The sequence below is a fragment of the Channa argus genome, chromosome 17 (genome assembly GCF_033026475.1).
Source record: "Channa argus isolate prfri chromosome 17, Channa argus male v1.0, whole genome shotgun sequence".
NCBI lineage: Eukaryota > Metazoa > Chordata > Actinopteri > Anabantiformes > Channidae > Channa > Channa argus.
Window position 1 is genome coordinate 5127421 of NC_090213.1, and position 18589 is coordinate 5146009.

Here is an 18589-nt window from a genome sequence, read left to right on the forward strand (position 1 = left end):
ATAAATATATGTATATAAATTAATTGTAATGTATAACTAAATTATAAAGCAACTTAAACACCATGGTAATGCAGACCTGTGCATGAGGAAATTTTCTCTATCCAGACCTCCTTAAATCATAATTGACTACCCCTGCTGTAGAGGAAAGGGGACGTGCAAATACAGCAACCCTATACAGTGTTATGTGCATGCAGTAGAGGATGCACGTGAGTATTTGTATGTATATGGGTATAGTGGACATGTTTATGTTTGTGAGTGATATAATATAAAAAAAATTCACATTTTCTCTCAAGGTTAGTAACTTGACAGTGTCATTCTTTCGTGGGCTGTGGTAACTGTGAGCATGTCACAGGGTGCTAATGCTCCCTCTGACAAGGCTCTCTGCAGACCCAGTGTAGAAAATCCCCAGCAACTTTCAGACCAGATGTAGGTGATGAAGATGCTAGCTTGCCTTTATCACCAAGCTGTTGACATGTTTTGTCCAGGAGAGGTCTTGCTCTGCGGCATGTATAAAAAGCCAAACCAGCACCATGTTGATTCCGATGTATCGAGGGGACAACATTGCTCCAATCTATAGGGAGCGAGGGGTCTCTCAGTGGTTTGATGATCATGAAAATGATGCCATGGCCTTTTGGCCTTTGGACATGTTAGATAGCGCTCTCCACCGCTATCATCAAAACAATCATTTGGAAAAAACGTTTGAGTGCCAGACTTGAAGAATACTTGTAGAATAAATAAGGCACATTGATACAATTCTGGCTGCAACAGCTGGACGTTTTCCCTGGTTTGTTTTTCCCTTTAACTTGTCACTAGTGTGTATGTTCTATGGAGATGGAGAAGACCAAAAACAGAGATAAAAGAGAATAAATGTTGGATTCAGATTCAGAATGACTCCAAATGTTCGATAATAATGTTGATGGATGCATATATAGGCAACTGTTTTGTCGAAATTGTTGTTTACAACATGCAGGGCTACACTCATATCCATTTTAGCATGTCAGTTTTTGAATTTATGCACATGTGTAATAATATCTGGCACCGGTGCTCTATTTTATCACAGGGGAAATTATTTGCTGCTATGCTTTAGTGTAACTCAGAGATGCTGTTAAAAGTGAGAAAACTAAAAAGGACAGGATGTGTGTGGTCATGAGAGATAGAAAAGTCTTTCTGTCTTATTGACAGACAGCCTGGTTGGCTGGAACACTTGTGATGTGAGAGTGTGAGAAGCGAAGCAAAGTGTGTGTGAGAAAATGAGAGTGAAATAGGTGATGACTGATAGACAGAGCTCAACGTTATGTAGTTTGATAAGCACTTAAAATCTGTGTGATATGTGTCAAGACCGTTGATGAGGTCATCACTCAAAAAATTAATACTGTAACATTACTTGTTACTGTTGAAAAAATTAAAGTAATATCTTACCTTACTTAGTTACCCATGCAGAAAGTAATCCACTACACTATGTGTGATATTCCTTTACTCTCCCAGTACTTCATCTAAGAGCACAACATTGATCTCCAATCTTTTTAATCAAACAACGTTAACAATATACAGTGTGTGTAGATAAGAGCCACTCTCTTTAGAAGTTTTCACCCTTTATTTGTTTTTAGGATTTTTTTAATTTGCAAAGTCACACCGAATTCATAGGGGATTGGTTGAATTAATTGTCGTGATCACAACATTGCGAGTTCCTGGACAGACTGAAATATTGAATGGGTTTAGTCTTGCATTTGAAGGATGGTGCTTCCTCCTAATCTAAAGATGTAATTTTCTCTTTTGCTCGAGTTGGGTGATTTTTGCATATACTGTTGAAACAATATATCAAAGAGCATGGGTTACGAAACAAACACAAAATTCAAGCATAACTACACCATATGTAAACACAGGCATATTGTAGTTGGTCAATATGATACCAGCTTGTTATCTGACTACTGCATTTGCATGTTACAGATGGAGAAAGGGAAAGTTACAGAGAGGTTGAGCATGTGTGATTTCCTGTCTACACAAGCTTCATACTAACACTAGTGTCTCATCACCTACTCTCCAAGCTATAAGTGATGTGTGCTGAAAGAATCTGAGACAAAAACTTAAGCTGTTCTCTTATGCTTCATCTTTATTTTAAAAAAGAACGGAAATTTTAAAAGGAAATTAACAGTAAGGTGAATATAGGCGAGAAGCAACAAGATCAAAAAAACAAATTTAGGAAACCGTTTGCAAAATTAACCACTTAGTCCTCAGTGTTGTGAAAGTATGAAATATTCTGAGAAAGTACAACTCCCCCCTTCCTGTGTCTTGTCCAAGGGTGTTTTCGTATGTGGCTGCATTTTTATTTGTGTTTTTTAAAGTTGAATTGGTAAACTTGAGACGGAGCGACACTAATTCATTGTAGCTGCTTAAGATGGAGTTAGCTTTAATTATTTTATAAAGAGTTTGCAGTTAGTAACCTAGTATCCATAGCAGCCAAGTATATGTACCTGTCCTCCTAATTAAACTCAAAGAGAGTAGAAATTAGCAGGAAATGGAAATGCATGTATGATACTTGAGTAGATGAATTTATTTACTTTACACTAAGATTAGAGAAAAGAATATAAGAGAAGGATTGAAGGAGTGAAAAGGCAAAGCACAAATGCTACAGCATAAGTGGAAAAGAGAAACATACAGAACAATAGAAGGAAAGGAAATGTAAGGAAACAGGCGAACTGGAAAGTGCCAAGGAAATAAGGGAACTAGAGAAGAGGGAAATTAAAGAGAAGTAAATAGGGATGTATAGCCACAAATGAAGCAGTAGATGACAAATGTGAGGATGTAAAAAAAGAGAAAGGAAAACCGAGTAAAAGTGTGAAACAGACAGTGAAAGAGAAAATGTGGAGAAATCAGCGACAGAGACAGAGGTTAACCAGTTCCAGATTTCTGCCTGCGAGTCTGTGTGTATTTGCTCTGTCAGTCACTTGAACTGCAGCCAGCTGTTAACAGCACCATCAATATCCCATCTCACTGCTGTCTGAAGGAAACCCGGTAACTCTGCTAACTCTTTTCCATTTTGAGATAAAAAAATAAATCTGGCGTCTTCTCACTTCTCCTCTAAAGTTACAGTCAAGAAAATAAACACTGTGTGGGGGTGTAGTGCACTGTATATATTAAAGTGTACTACTTTTTTCATCCATGCTTTAACCTGATTTTGTTCTGATTAAATCTAACAAGTCACATGTTGCACACACACTTAACTGTGACCTTGTTTTCACCTCTAAAAACTCAGCCAAACACAGTGTTACAATTAGTCAGTTTGCAGATGCTTTTATCCAAAGCGACTTATGAGTAATGACACGCCAAAGGCAACTTGGCCCAAGGACACTTCAACATCTGGGCAGGAGGAAGCGAGAGTCGCATCACTGACGTTGTCGTTTGTGGGCGACTACTTTATCAACTCAGCCACAGTCCCCTCGTGAGTGAGGAGGTTAGAGACCACAATGCATTTCTAGGCCTTGAGGTGTTGAATGAATTTATTTGCTCGTGAAATACTTGGAAAAGCTGATTGTTTTGGATATTTAAAAGCTTGTTGGTTTTTTTTTTAGAGAAGCTAGTAGTTTCTGTACACGAGCTGCTATGTTTGTTTGCTCACTACTGCCACAAACTGACAGTGAGTGTTTTGTTATGGATGTTTTTTGTATGAACACAAATTAGATTTTAAAGAGACGTTATTATGATTATTATCTTATTACACAAGAAAAATTTGATTTATTGCAAACAAAAATCTTTGTTCAATTTATTTTACACAAACTAAATTGACCTGCACATTTGCTGTTTTTTACATTTAAGCAGGCATTAATATCCCCTGTGTCTCAGCCTTAATTGTTTGTTCTCTTACAAATTCAAAACACTTTTTGTTCGTTCTACTTTACTTGAGTTGTTTCTAAAATGTTCCTAAAATAAATCTGGTCCTGCTGATAGTAGATCAGAAAACTGGTTGTAGAGGTTGTACTGTGGAATAAGGTTGTGCCATTTGGAAGTTGTGTTGGAAATATTCTCATGATAGTTTTAGTTGTATGCCTTTCAGAATTTTCTACGCCTTATTTGTTTTGTCAAGTAGAAGAATGTCTAAAGGACAAGGTACAGAAGGATGGATCATATTCACCATATGTTGTGATTTTCAGTTTTTACTTATCTCTTGTAGTATTGTCTAAACTAACATAGCATTGACTTTCCTTCATCTAATTCATTGTGCTGTTCACTTGTTACCCTCTTTCTGACTTTACACATCATAATATTTGCAAGATGGAAGATCAGCTATTTTTAAATGATTTTTAATTTGATCTTTTGCTGTGTGGTGTAGGAATCACCAGAGGCTGTGATTTTAGGGATTGTAGATCTGGATGTGTGAACTCAGGTAGGAAGGTGCTGTTTAGTTGACCAAGCTGTAGGTGAGAGTCAGAGAAAACTTCTTTCCACTATTGGAGCTATAACTTCAAAACGAAGTTAATGTTTCATGTCTTCTGGATGTATGAATAAACACCTGTTTTCTAATTTCTTATCTGAAACCTATTTATAAAGGCGATATTATATCTAAATTGTGACTATGCATCATCGCAGTCATTGTCCCAAATTTTCAGCTTTAAATGTATTTAACGCTACAGTAGCTCTGCAAAGTCCATTTGTGTTAGAATGTGAAGTCCAGTGGTTTACCCAACCTTTCACCTTAGTGCATGTACACACCTTACATACACACAAACACTAACCTAGATTTGTGTGTGTGTGTGTGTGTCAGTGTGCATGTGTGTGTGTGAAAATTTACCAAAACATGTGTTTGGTAAAGGAGACAATAAATCACACACTTCACTGTGGGCCAATCAGCAGAGAGGGAGAGAGAATGGGTAAAGAAGACATGAGGGCTTGAGTAAAGCAGAGGAGACTCACGGAGAGAAAAGTGTAGAAGTATTGGGTGGAGGAGGTGAGAGATTGATAGAAGAGATAGATGAAGAAAATGACGGAGAGAAAGAGACCCAGGGAGGAAGGGTTGCAGTTGCAGAGCTGCCATGTGCTGTCTGTAAGTCATTTACATTTTTTTCAGTTCCACTGTGTGCAAGTGTTGCAAAGTATGTAACTGTGTGTACGTGTCTGTGTGTGGAAATTATTTTTTCTATATAAAAATAGGAAGTGATACCCTGATTGTGTCACCAGCAACTTATTGCATGGTAAGTTTAGTTTTATGTTGTAAGTACAGTGGGTGTTTCTTTTGGAAGAAGTCAAGTGCTGATTAATTTTTTTCCATGTAAAAGAGAAACACGTGTTAAAGAGTTTGACAAGACCTAACAGAGATCATTTTTTTTTATTTTCTGGTAACTTAGGTAATAAGGACCTAAATCAACAGTTTGAAATAATTGCACCTCTTCCACTGACCTGAAAAGCATTTAAATGGATCTATTGTATGGTGTCCTGTGAACACCAACCCCAACCTTTTAAAGTTTGTCCACATCATGCCAGAAGTTTAAAAAAAATGTAGCTGTACAAAAAGTAATCAGTACTAAAAAATGTGCAAAACATTTATGGTGTACTGTAACATTATGCAGCTTCTCATAACACTCTAGTCTGTAAATGTTTGGGCTCTTATGAGTTAATAATTGGAAAACTGCACCACCCTGTCAAATTATTTCAACCAACTGGTAAAAAGTTGTGCTCATTTGTTTGTTTTGGTTATGTTTTATTTTATTTAAAACCCTCAGTTGTTTTTTCACAGGATATGGATGGGTTTAACAGCTTAACATGTGGATTAACATTTTCTTCTGTTGCACTCGACAGAAATATGCTCCACACATGCTAATAATTACAAAATAACATCAAATCACCAGCACATTTCACTGTTGGGTTAAAATTACGTAAAACTACAACACCAAGTCTCCAAACTATTGAGCTTCAATCTGGTCAAACACTGTGTTATTTAAACAGCCATCAGACAGATGTTAGGTCTATTCTGTTATAAGAGGCTTGAGGATAGTTTCACAGAAAAGCACTCATTGTGTATGTTAAAACGTTCCACAACTGCAATCGATGCCAAAGAAGGAGCCTGTTCTCGATGTGCTGCCTATCAACACTGTGAAATAGAGTCATCTTTACTGCTTATTTAAAACTGTAGAGTGTGTGTGTGTTGAGCAATGTCGGGTTCAACATGAGGTCAGGGTCGGTCATGGTCTTGAAAAAGCTGTAGTATAAGAAAAGGCTCATTGATTAGGTCACGGGGTGAGGGGTCAGAGGTCAGAGTGGAGGCACTGATGGTGAAAACACTGACCAGGCCAAGAGGTTTAGCAGAGTTCAAAGTGGTAACTCACAACATTACAATCTCCTTTCTGCCCCCTCCTGCTTTGATTTGTCCCTCACATGAGACCCACGGCATGTCCATGGTTGAACTTTTTGTGACAATACCACACTGTTCCAAAGACCACTTTCACACAGCTTCATAATGACATCATACCATCATGACTCCCAGTTCTGTGGGGCACACGTGGTTGACATTCAGGTTTTTTAAATTTTATTTACAACCAAACATGAGCAATTGTTTCGAAAGTGAATTTGGTAGCATTAAATTATAGATGTATGTAAAGTTAATGATGAAAGGTGAAGGTTCATCTGTATTTGGCAAACTAGAGTCTGGGGTCCAGGTGGGCCGTGTTAGTATGTGACAGCCATACAGATTGTTTTTCCAACAAAATCCACACGTTTGGTTGATTTGAAAATGGCCATTTGTGAGTAATTGCTCCTGATCAATGCGTTAAAAAAATAGGAAAAAAACCCCGACATGTGTTTGTGTCTCACGGTCACATCCCCCACACACCCACCCTTATTCAGCCGCTGCTGCCCCATGTGCACAACTGCTCCTCTGCTCCCCACCTCCCATTTTGAGTTTCCACTTTAAATAAATGACCTTACAATGAAACAGTCACTAAGCTTGTCTGTTTGCTGTGCAGCAGTTAAATGCAAATTAGAGAAACGTTTTATGTACAAATTACAGTGTAAAAACTTTTGCAAAACTATAATTTAAAGCTACAATATACATCTTAAAAGAAAATCTCGACCATGCGTTCGGAATGATACCACAGTGTCACCGATTAGAGCACTGTGTCTTGGTGATGTATTTGTGAACATCAGAGGTCTACAGCACAGATGAACAAACTAATTCAGGCTCGCGGAACACAGAGGTTTCCTGTGAGTAGATGCAATTCATTTTTGGTTTTAGTGACTATGGGCATTGGTTATCAATTCAGCCACCCATTCCTTCTGCTTTTACAAGTCCAGGGTGTGTTTATTAAAAATTATGACTTACATACTTATTAAATATTCTTACAAAGTGCATCAAAAGTGGAAAACCAGTCGGGGCCTTACTGTTTTTACACTTTGGTCAACATGACTGTGAGAAAGGCATTAAATTGCACTTTATGTGGTGTCAGAAGTATTTTACTTAACAAATTATGTAGAAGCTCTTTAGCCTTTTTTTGCATGAAGCTGACCCCTCACTTTGTTCTGTGGAGCTTACTCAGAAAACAGAGCAGATTAGTTGAAACTTATCTGTCTTCAGTGACTCATCTCTGAAAGCCAAAAAAGCTTCCTGATGGATGGTTCAATCAGCTCAGTTGCCAGGCAACAAACACAGTTTCAATCGGTTAAATGCAGGATTTTGGCCGAGATCTTTGCAACAAGATTTGGGTCCAACTCTTTGAGATGATCTGGTCCAGATGCTGACAGGAATCACTACAACATGAGATGAGAGAATGTGGAAGCTAAACAAATTTTGCATGACATCTTGGAACACATAGTAATTTTACTGCTAATGCTAAAAAGTACTAATTAAAAGTATCAACAGGAACATCATAAATCTTACCGTAAGAAAAACACAACACACTAATAACGCATATCAAATAGACAGCACATGTCTTTCTTTTCATACCGATACAATTCCAAAGATTTTTGATTTCTAACATTTTTGCCACATTGGGGGAGTTGTTAGCATCACTTCCTCACTGCAAGATTGTCTCAGTTCAAATCTACCTGTCAGCAGTTTGCATGTTCTCCCTGTACATGCATGGGTTTCTTTCGGTTATTCCAGTGTCCTCCCACAGTCCACAGACAAGCATGTTAGGTTAACTGGTGACGCTAGACTGCTCGTAGGTGTGAATGGTTGTATGTGAATGTCTCTCTGCATTGGTCCAGAGATAGACAGGAAAACTATCCAGGGTGTAACGTGCCTCACCCAATGACATGAGGCTCCATCCCCCGGCGAACCTTGACAGGATAAGTGGTACAGTTAATGGATGGATGTATGGATGGGTGGATAATCTTTGTTGGACTGAGTAATTTTACTCCAGCTGTGAGCAGCTAGCTTTTATTTCTTTTGTGCATTGCACTGTGTTCATCGCATCACATTCATACAAATCGCAGGGCATTATGCATCCGGTGTAGTTGGACTCCTCTATTTGGTTATGTGTGCAGTGTGAACATTTTAGATACTACACATTAATTTGTGTGCAGTATAGATTTAGCACATACTGCTACTTTTTTGCAGAAGGTAAAGAAACACGTTTTGTTTTATATTTTTTAGAAGCCAGTGTTTGTGTGTGTGTGTGTGTGTGAGTGGTCTGTCAGTGATCCGTGTAACAGGCTGATTAGGATTTTATGAGCGTAGAGGTCAACGGGAGCTGGGGAAGAGGGACCTTCTCACCTCAAGGCCAAACTGAAGGCAGAACTGTAATGACCTGACAATCACTTTTACCGTCTCTTCCACTTTAATTTATGTTGTCATCCCTCCCACTTTCATCCCCTTGTTACATTCTCTTTTTTCCTTTTCTGGACAAATTCAGCATACATTTTTTACGCAACTTCTTTGACTCACTACATTACATTGTGGTTGTCTACTGAAGCTATAGGGGAGAAGCCAAGTTGTTCTCTCCAGTGTTAAAAACCAAAAAGGAAGAATGTTTTAGGTCATGGAAATGCTCTAAGGAGTCGTGGGATTTTACATCTGGGCCACAGTGAGTGTAGTAACCAGTGAGGTTATGATTATTTTTAAGTTGGCTTCTTTGATCACTGACTATTTCTACATAGGCCTCCCAAAGTTTCTTCTGACTTCAGATAGGTTCATAAGAAATGTCTTACAAACATGTTGTTTTAAGCACATCCCAACATTTTAGGCCCACAAACTTCTGATTGTGCATGTTAATGTTGCCAAAGAATATTCACAAGGGTTATAAAAGCTTTCGTAAACTTGCTATAGTGTGGTTAAAATAGTCACTGTGGTACAGCAGTTGCTAATAGAATAGCTGCTCTTATTAGTGTTTTTATATAAACTGTGGATCAAACCAAAAATCCCAAATCCTAATCTTGCCCCATGGCTTCACAGACTCTACAGCATCCACTGTCCTTACTCCCTCGATTGCTCATAGCAATCATTTTATATATGGAAACCACTTCCACAAATTGCAGGTTATTAAACATTTAACAGAGAAAATGAAATAAACCTCATGAGGAGGAACAGAGTAGACATACCTCTTCCAGGACAATCAGACATGGATCTAATGTTGTGTGAGCAATAAAGTTAACGTTGATTTACGTTATGGACAGTAACACATTAGCATATTCAAATGCAGTAAAATTAAAGGGAAATTGGGAATTGTCACCAGAATCAGTTCTGTTCTGCTCTATGTCTGTTATGGTTCACTCTCACATCTCTAACATTTTCAAAAGCAGCAGGCAGCTCTTTTAAAGTCAAAATGCTCTAAAATCCCATGGTTTGTTACCTGATAGACCCTAGATGTTGAACAGAGTTTAGCCTCAAACAGCTAAAATGTGAGGGACCAGTGGACTCCGAAATTAATATGTTTTTTTTTTATTTTATTCACTGTGCGTAAAAAAGGTTTGCTAACAGTTTGCACCATGACACCTTTTAGATTGGTCATATGTTGTGTATAGAGCTTGTTTCTACTGTCGCCATGCAGCCAAAACATCTCTTGTTGCAGGTTTATATAGTCTTACACATTCATGTCCTCCCTCACTACATCCATAAATCTCCTCTTTGGTCTTCCTCTAGACCTCCTGCCTGGCAGCTCCAACCTCAGCATCCTTCTACAGATATATTCACAGTTTCTCCTCTGAACATGTCCAAACCACCTCAATCTGGCCTCTCTGACTTTTATCTCCAACACATCTAATATGAGCTGTCCCTCTGATGTCTTCATTCCTGATCCTGTCCATCCTCATCACTCCCAAAGAGAACCTCAACATCTTAAGCTCTGCTACCTCCAGCTCTGCCTCCTGTCTTTTCTTCAGTGCCACTGTCTCTAAGCCGAACAACATTGAGGTTTATATAGTCTCACAAACTTTGTTAACTCATGCACAGCTTCCTGTGTTTCTGTGTCCTCTCTCTGTCTTTCTCTCTCCTATCAAACATGCTCCACTTTCTTTCTGTTTGCATTGTACTCCTCATTTTATAATATAATCCTATTTACTCTCTCCTTCTGTCTGTCTTTCCTGAGCTGAACCCATTGAACTCCCTCCTCGCCACACCCTTTCTCCCTACTCGCTTCCTGTTTAGAGGAACAATTAAAGGATTGTTCCTACAGCTTGGGGGCACTAAGGCCTTGATCTAGAGCAGTGGCCACATCACTTGGAAAGACCCACATAAAACATCAGCTATTGAGTGTTTGCTTGTAGGAGTTTGCTTGTAAGAATTAAACAAAATGTATATGATAAATTAGCAAATTGTGGGGAAAACAAATGAGAGAAAGATTTCCTCAGCTGGACAGTCAGAATTGATCAACAACTAAGACATGTAGTGGTCTGGTTGTCTGTTAATAGTTGTGTAAACTTTAGTACTTTAATTGAAACCAGAATATTGGACTAAATAAATAGCTCTTTAAAAATACTTTATTTACAAAGGGACAGTTTACAAACAAATGTGTAAATAAATTGTACCTGGGGCAATAAAAAAGGGCTATGAAAAATAGTTCATCGTGAAAAAACTTTCTTGTTATTATAAGTTTACAGGTCCTATTCAAATTGAGCATGTTATGGACTGTGTCTAATGGAATTTAGTGTTTCAAATGTCTCCTGTAATTAGCACATCCTATAATAGTCCACATCTGTACATAAAACATGCACAAAACAAAATCAGCCAGAGACAGAAGATATTCAACATGTCTAATATATAATAACAACTATTGTCAATCCTTGGTGATTGTTTTCAGGTTTGGGGCCAGTGTGTAGATGTCTCTTGTTGGTGTTCTGGTCTATACTTGATCTAACAGTTAAAAAAATATATTGACGAAAGCATCTTCTCCTACACAGAAAAGAGAAGATGATCTACTATTATGACTTGCATTTATTTTAAAAATGCGTCGGAGGAGTTTATTTTTATAAAAATGTAAAAACTAAATTTTAATCAAATGATCTGCTTTTCTGTAAGTTTATTGTGTATTATTCTCCATATCTCTCTTGGTCAACTATACAATTAAAGAGTAAAATTGTCCCCAAAATTACTTAAACTGCAAAGGGAAAAAACATTCATTTCTGAACAGCTCTTGCGAAGGATGTGTATTTTTACTTTGTATGAGTATTTGTATGAGTAATCCATTATCTAATCGTGTCAGCACTAGTGGAGGAGGCTATATGCATGGAGGCGTTTTCCCCGAAGGAAACTCTGATAAAAACTCAGCCTTAAATGGTGAATCACGAGGACTTGTTAGTGGTAAATCTTAACACTAGGTTAAAGTTTGTAGCCTACCAAGGAATTTTGTTAGCCTTGTAAAAGGCTATGAAAGTTCCCAAAATACAGGATATATATTTATTATTTTGAATGACAGGAAAATTCATTTTGTTTTTATTTGTATTTATGAAATCAGGTTTATAAAAGCCCTTACAGTCTTTACAGTCTGCACAACAGTGACACCCTCTGTCCTTAGACTTTTGAATCAGATAAGGAAATATCTCCCCAACAAAGAAAGAAACTCCACACAAAGTCACTTTGTGTTAGTCCATCATGAAAAAAGAATCAATTATTGCAGTTTGATCGCTACTTTATGGTGTGTTTGCTTGTTTCTCTAACAGGCAGAGCAAAGGGCTTACAGAGAGGCAGAGATGAACATCATGGATGACCTATCAGAGGCTGACTTCCAGAAGGAGGAGGACCCGGCCAGTCCAGCCCCTCAGCCCCCTTCACAACACACAGACCCCGCCTCGCCCACAGTTGCCGTGACGCCGGAGCCAGTTGCCAGGGGAGACCAGCCCACCCCGAGTGAGATTGAATACCAGGTACATCAGCCAGTGGTTACTGTATGTGCTACAGATGTTGGAGCATGTCCTCGCCAAAACATTCATTAGCAGCTGTTCTGGAGTTACTTCCCTAAAAACAGAAATAGTTTTAAATCCTAATCATATTATGCATCTTTTTAATCGTGGAATGTCCTTGTTCTCTGTGAAATATGGTTTACAGCACAGCCAGACAAGAAATGGCCAATGGAGTGACTAATAAGTTCAGCCAGCATGGCTGTACAGCATGGATAGATTACTGGGTGGTCTATCAGGCACATGCACATACCCACATGCCCAAGGTGTCATCGGGCCCCCGGAGACAAACAATTTAAAAAAGACTGAAAAGAGTCACAATGTTGACAACCCCCTTGTAGATTTCGTATCTCTCTCACCTTCATTTTGAATTATCACATCTCTCATAATAACGTACCTCAGTCAGCTTTTCAGTTTAAAGCAAATAAGAGACAACATGGGACTGGAGCTGAGAAAATACAGTTTTTATCCAGTTTTTGGTCTTCCTGCTAATTTAAAGTCTGGTAATCTTTTAGAAATTGATGCGCTGTTGAAACTGACTTTTCTAATGAAAACGCACATCGCACACCACTCATCACACAGTTTGTACAAAACAGGTGTGGACTCTTATCATATTACAACCTGTGCTGTCTAAATATTTACCTTTATTTTCTGTGTGTGCGCTAACAGGACGGCCGGGGCTTTGGCATTGGTACCCTGGTGTTTGGGAAGCTGCGAGGTTTCTCATGGTGGCCTGGCAGGATCGTGTCCTGGTGGATGAGCGGTCGGAGTCGAGCTGCTGATGGCACTCGCTGGGTCATGTGGTTTGGAGACTGCAAATTCTCTGTGGTAAGCAGCTGACCATTGGCTTCATGTTGTTCTCCTTCTGATACTGGTTTGTTGTAGTGAAATATCCATATCTGATACTGACTTGTGTGTAATATTTTCCATTTTGATAATAATTGGCCATATTTCCCCTAACAAATCATACAGATCCAAATCTCTATAATCAAGGCTTTTTGAGAATTCATTTTAACATCTTTTCCCCTTTTCTCTTCTAATTTTGAAGACCAAAGAGGATCTAATAGATATATTCATTATAATTTCTTTAATTTGCAGGTTTGTGTGGAGAAGCTGATGCCCCTGAGCTCTTTCTCATCTGCCTTCCACCAGCCCACTTACAACAAACAGTCCATGTACCGGAAAGCCATCTTTGAGGCTTTGCAGGTAATGCTCACAATGTTCAAACAATGTTCTAATGTGAGGGAGTGTGTGGTTTTTATGTCACTTTCTGACAGTAAACCAATGGTTTCTGTTTTTCCACTTACTTTAAATCTCTCCGGATAAAATCAGCAGATACAATAAAATAAAGACCGAAACATAAATATACACAAGTCTAAAGGTCATATTTTACTCATTCTTTTCTTACATAACATTGGTATTTTGCATTTGTGGAGGTGTTGTTCTCAACTAGCTCTGCCTACAATTTATAAGTGTTAACATGTGGGCACATTAGTTCAAGGTCATATTTTTAAGTGTAATAATTCTTTATAATTAGTTTTATTTACTAAAAGTCTCTGTCACTTACGCATTCATTGGCAACCCTTAAGTTGGATTGCACAGCCATAATTAAAATATTGTATCCTTGAGCAAGTCACTGAACCCCCACATTAGTTGCTCCTGGTGAGTCCAGGCCTGCTGCATAGCAGCTCTCTCGTTGGTGTGCGAGTGTGAGTGTGTGATTGTGAATTTAAATGGGTGTAGGACAAGCAGTGTAAAGTGCTTTGGGTAGCAATAAAGAAAAAAAGTGCTATAAGTGCAAATTATTCCCCATTAGTGTGTTTGAACTTGAGTGAGCTACCTCAAAGATAAATTTACATCAGTTTGTGATCCCCTAGCTGTGATTAAGCTTTAAAACATTATTGATCACACTCATAACTTAAACTAATTGTATGTGTAATGTATATCCACAGTTTAGCCATAACATTAACACTGGTGGTCTGAGTAAAGTAATAAAGGACAGTGTGGCCAGTCTGAGCGGTCTGCATCTACACAGCCTCATACGCAGCAAAGTGTGACACACTGTGTGCAGAGCTGGTAGAAGTGCACAAACCCAATACTTCAATACAAGTGCAACTATTGCACCTAAAAAGATTCTCCACAAATACCACTTTAAATCTGGTACTCAAGGGAAAGTACTCTATTAAGAGAACTGTGTGTTTTACAAAATGCTTATGATGGTGATAATGGCAAAATGTACCGTAGCTAATAAAAATAAGCTAAGTCAAAATTCACTGTTGGTAAATATGGAGCTGATTTTAACCACTTTATGTGCTGACACCCATAATGATACATCAGCAATTATCATATCATAATAAATATTCATCATATTTTTTGTGAAAAAACAAATATTTTTTGTATGAACCAGGTTGGGTTAATGTAGTGGCTGATCGGTGTGTGTCTCTGCTTGCTTTGTGTTTAGGTGGCCAGTGTGCGGGCGGGGAGGCCAGTGCCTTCCTGTGATGCCAGTGACGATGCCGATGGCGTGGAAATCCAGACCAGGCAGATGATAGAGTGGGCTATGACAGGCTTTCTACCCAATGGTCCACAATCACTGGACCCCGGAGAGGGTATACACACATTTGTTGATGTGTTATTCATCTGGATAAATGTCTAAAACACACACTGTATATAATTCTTTGAGGGCTCAAAAAACCCGTCTGTGGCACAAAACTCATTGTAAAATGTTTTATTCATCTAATGATCACATGGGGGGCCAGTAATATTCCTCGTAGTAGCCAAAAAATTGGGCACACTCTTCCATTTTAGAGGATCAATAAAGTAAAATAAGAAAAGTAAATAAGAAATACATTAGCCGTACTGTGGCTTCAGTTCACACAGCCATACTCAAAGGTGCGGGGGGTTAACAGAGACTTTCCTTAAGATTATTCATGGTGTTGTTTTTGTAGAAAAAAACAGCTTGAGGAAGAAAATAAAACTCTTTGATAAAGTTTAAAGCAGACCTTAACAAGTCATTGCTTTGCAAACTGGACTGTTTTTGTTGGTTACTACTATAAACTGTTATCATTTAATATCTTTGCTCCACAGAGGAACAGAATCCATACAAGGAGGTGTACTCAGAAATGTGGGCAGAGCCTGAGGCGGCATACACGCCTCCACCTGCAAAGAAACCTCGCAAGAACTCAGCCGAGAAAGCAAAGATCAGAGAGGTGATAGATGAGGGGACCAGAGGTAAACACCCAAACACATTTTACACTCAAAATTAATCTACAACTATTTAGGTCATTAGCTTAGAAGCTTTCTGCAGAAGGACAAGCATGTTAGAGCTTCAAATCAAGAGAAATAATCTTTGATATATCGTTTATGAAATTATTTTTCAAAATGTGTTTCCCACTTCATGACAAACAGACTTATTATACTGCCGTCAGAAACCTTATTTTCATATTGCCTGCTTACATTCAAGTCCATATATTTTTCTTACTGTTGACGTTATTCCATTTATTATTCCTACAGAGAAATAATAATATAATGTGAGAAAAAAATGTCATAAACCTCAAAATAAGGACAGTTTTATTATTATTATTATTATTATTATTATTACAGCATTTACATTTGGAGCTGAATGAAGATATTGACTACATATTGTTTGTACAAATTATTTATCTATCTATGAATTGTCTGCTTGTATGCATATTCAAAATGTTCATGCTTTTATGTATGTTTTGTTCTAGAGAGACTAATATATGAGATCAAAAAGAAGACCAGAAACATTGAAGGTAACATTTTGAGAATAATTAGTTTGTGGCTTATTGTTACTTGCAATATAAAGTCTTGATGTAGTAGTTGTAGTGTGTCTTCTTTAAGGGAAGACACTGTTAGCCAAAGACTGGCTTGCAGAAATATTTTATTACCTGCCCCTTGTAGTAAGCGTTATATTAGCATTAATGATCATCATTATTCAAAACATTATTGATATTTGTTCCTCCAGAGCAGTAGAAGACTTAGTTTGCACACCTTTCTGTGCGTGTTTCTTTAGATATCTGTATCTCGTGTGGAAGCCTCAACGTCTCTCTGGAGCATCCTCTGTTTGTAGGAGCAATGTGCCAGGGTTGCAAGGTAAGAAACCTCCCTGATAAACCTTGGACCATGGATGGATGGATCATGGCAAAATAAGCCCCTGTGCATGAACACGTCACCCCCTCTCGTTTGTTTTGAGTCTTTAGTTGGTAATTGTGGTTGTTTTAGGAAGTTTTGTGTCTTTTTGCCGTTTTTTTATGTGTTTTCAGTCATTTCATTTTATGTTATGGGAGCTTTGGGACATTTTGCACCTTTTCCATAGATACTGTATAGTAGACATTCATTCATTATTTATTTTCATTATTTTCATTCATTACTTTTAATTAGTTTTGGTAATTTTATCTCTAAATGACCACAAACTAAATTCTTACAAACAAGAAATATGAACAGTGACTTCAGAAGCTCTACACCACGGGCCCCCTGCCCTTATTATTATGGAATAATAGTCTCATAGGAGAAAGGTTTCATATTGTAACATTTTTGAAGTTGAAACTATAGACATAAAATATTTAGGGAAATATTTTTCCCAAACACCCAAACGATGAATTGCACCAACAAATATTTCAGTATCCCATGGGGAAGTTACTAAAACATTGTCACTGTTTCTAAAGTAATAAAATTAAAGCAAATGCACAGAAGTAGAAAAAGATGATTTAATAACAGTGGAAATAACTACTTTTCTGTTGTTTTGTGCAGAACTCGTTCCTGGAATGTGCTTACCAGTACGATGATGATGGCTACCAGTCCTACTGCACCATCTGCTGTGGAGGCAGAGAAGTGCTCATGTGTGGCAACAACAACTGCTGTAGGTCAGTGATGTACTATTTACTCTGTTGAATGTGGCACTGGATGGCTGCAGTTTCTTTGTGTAGTGGCCAGAACAAGGTTTTGGATTTCACATTAACTAAAACAATTTACCCATCACAGTCAAAGCGTGATGTGATGCATGGCTCCCCTTTATTGGCAACTGAGTCAGCCGACTCACGTGAAACAGATTTAATCATGTAAATACAGAGCACACAGTTGATTCTGGCAAACACAGCACAGATCAGGAGTGACAATAATGAATTTCACCCCAAAAGTGCACTAGATGCCAGTGTTTCCTGTCTACTCTGTGAAAATGAAAAGCTTTTAAACCCAGCAATCAACCTGACGTACAGCAGGCGCCAAAGTCTAATCAACAGCTTTATTTAGCCGATAATTATTTTTCACTATTTAAAAGGACAGTTTAGGCATGTGCAGACGAGCAGCCGTTTTTGGTTTGTTCTAAACAAATTCGGACGGACATTAAGCAGGTTTGTGAAAGCATGTGTGATTTTAACTTGAGTTCAAAATATTCTATTGCATCCAGGTGATCTGCTGATCTGCATATCAAATACATTATTAGCAACCATGCCAATGCATTTGTGTCTGTAGCAAGTTGTTTGACAGAAACAGATCTGATGGTGTGTGTGTGTGTGTGTGTGTGTGTGTGTGTGTGTGTGTTTGTGCAGGTGTTTCTGTGTAGAGTGTGTGGATCTGTTGGTAGGAGCCGGCTCAGCGGTTGCAGCCATCAATGAAGACCCCTGGAACTGTTACATGTGTGGACCACGTAGCACCTACGGGCTACTGCGGCGTCGCGATGACTGGCCCTGCAGACTACAGCTCTTCTTTGCCAACAACCATGAACAGGAATTTGTAAGTAAGACTATTACATCTCAGAGGGGAACCAGATATCTACTAGACAGCAACACAACAAACACACAAAAGAATGACAAAGTAGTCAGAAAAAGTGTAGTAATTGCTGGACAGTTCAGTATATTTAGACAGAAATGTCCTTTAAACATTAAACTGTTTGTTTAATAAAATGACATAAACTAATCTTCTAAAAAACAATCATTCTGAATCTAAAATGACAAGTCCATCCACACAAATAGGGCTTATATGTAATTAGCTGCACAGGCTTCTGCTCTCTTCACAGAATGTATTATCAGGCTAACCTGATGTCCCTTATGTCTTTCAACTCTACTTTAGGAGCCTGCAAAGTTGTATCCACCAGTTGCAGCAGAAAAGAGGCAGCCAATCAGAGTCCTCTCTTTGTTTGACGGCATTGCCACAGGTACGTGTGTACGATGGCAGTTAATGATTCTTTTCTTTATTGATTAATCTGTAATAGGAGATGTTGGTTGATCGGTGGGTGCAATATTTCATCTAC

At 38.2% G+C, this 18589-nt stretch overlaps 1 protein-coding gene across 11 annotated transcripts in view; it reads left to right on the forward strand.

The window, feature by feature from the left end:
- The window catches only part of LOC137102203 (DNA (cytosine-5)-methyltransferase 3A-like), a 58827-nt gene that overhangs the window by 28115 nt on the left and 12123 nt on the right, over positions 1-18589 (forward strand). For all 11 annotated transcript variants that reach the window (XR_010911211.1, XM_067481446.1, XM_067481447.1 and 8 more), the window contains 10 exons: positions 12082-12285; positions 12988-13146; positions 13417-13524; positions 14780-14927; positions 15406-15549; positions 16050-16094; positions 16355-16434; positions 17092-17204; positions 17889-18072; positions 18409-18493. Coding sequence is in view for 10 of the 11 variants with exons in the window: in XM_067481446.1 (XP_067337547.1) it covers positions 12082-12285; positions 12988-13146; positions 13417-13524; positions 14780-14927; positions 15406-15549; positions 16050-16094; positions 16355-16434; positions 17092-17204; positions 17889-18072; positions 18409-18493 (1270 nt within the window). In the remaining variant the exon portion in view is untranslated. The remainder of the gene's footprint in view (positions 1-12081; positions 12286-12987; positions 13147-13416; positions 13525-14779; positions 14928-15405; positions 15550-16049; positions 16095-16354; positions 16435-17091; positions 17205-17888; positions 18073-18408; positions 18494-18589) is intronic.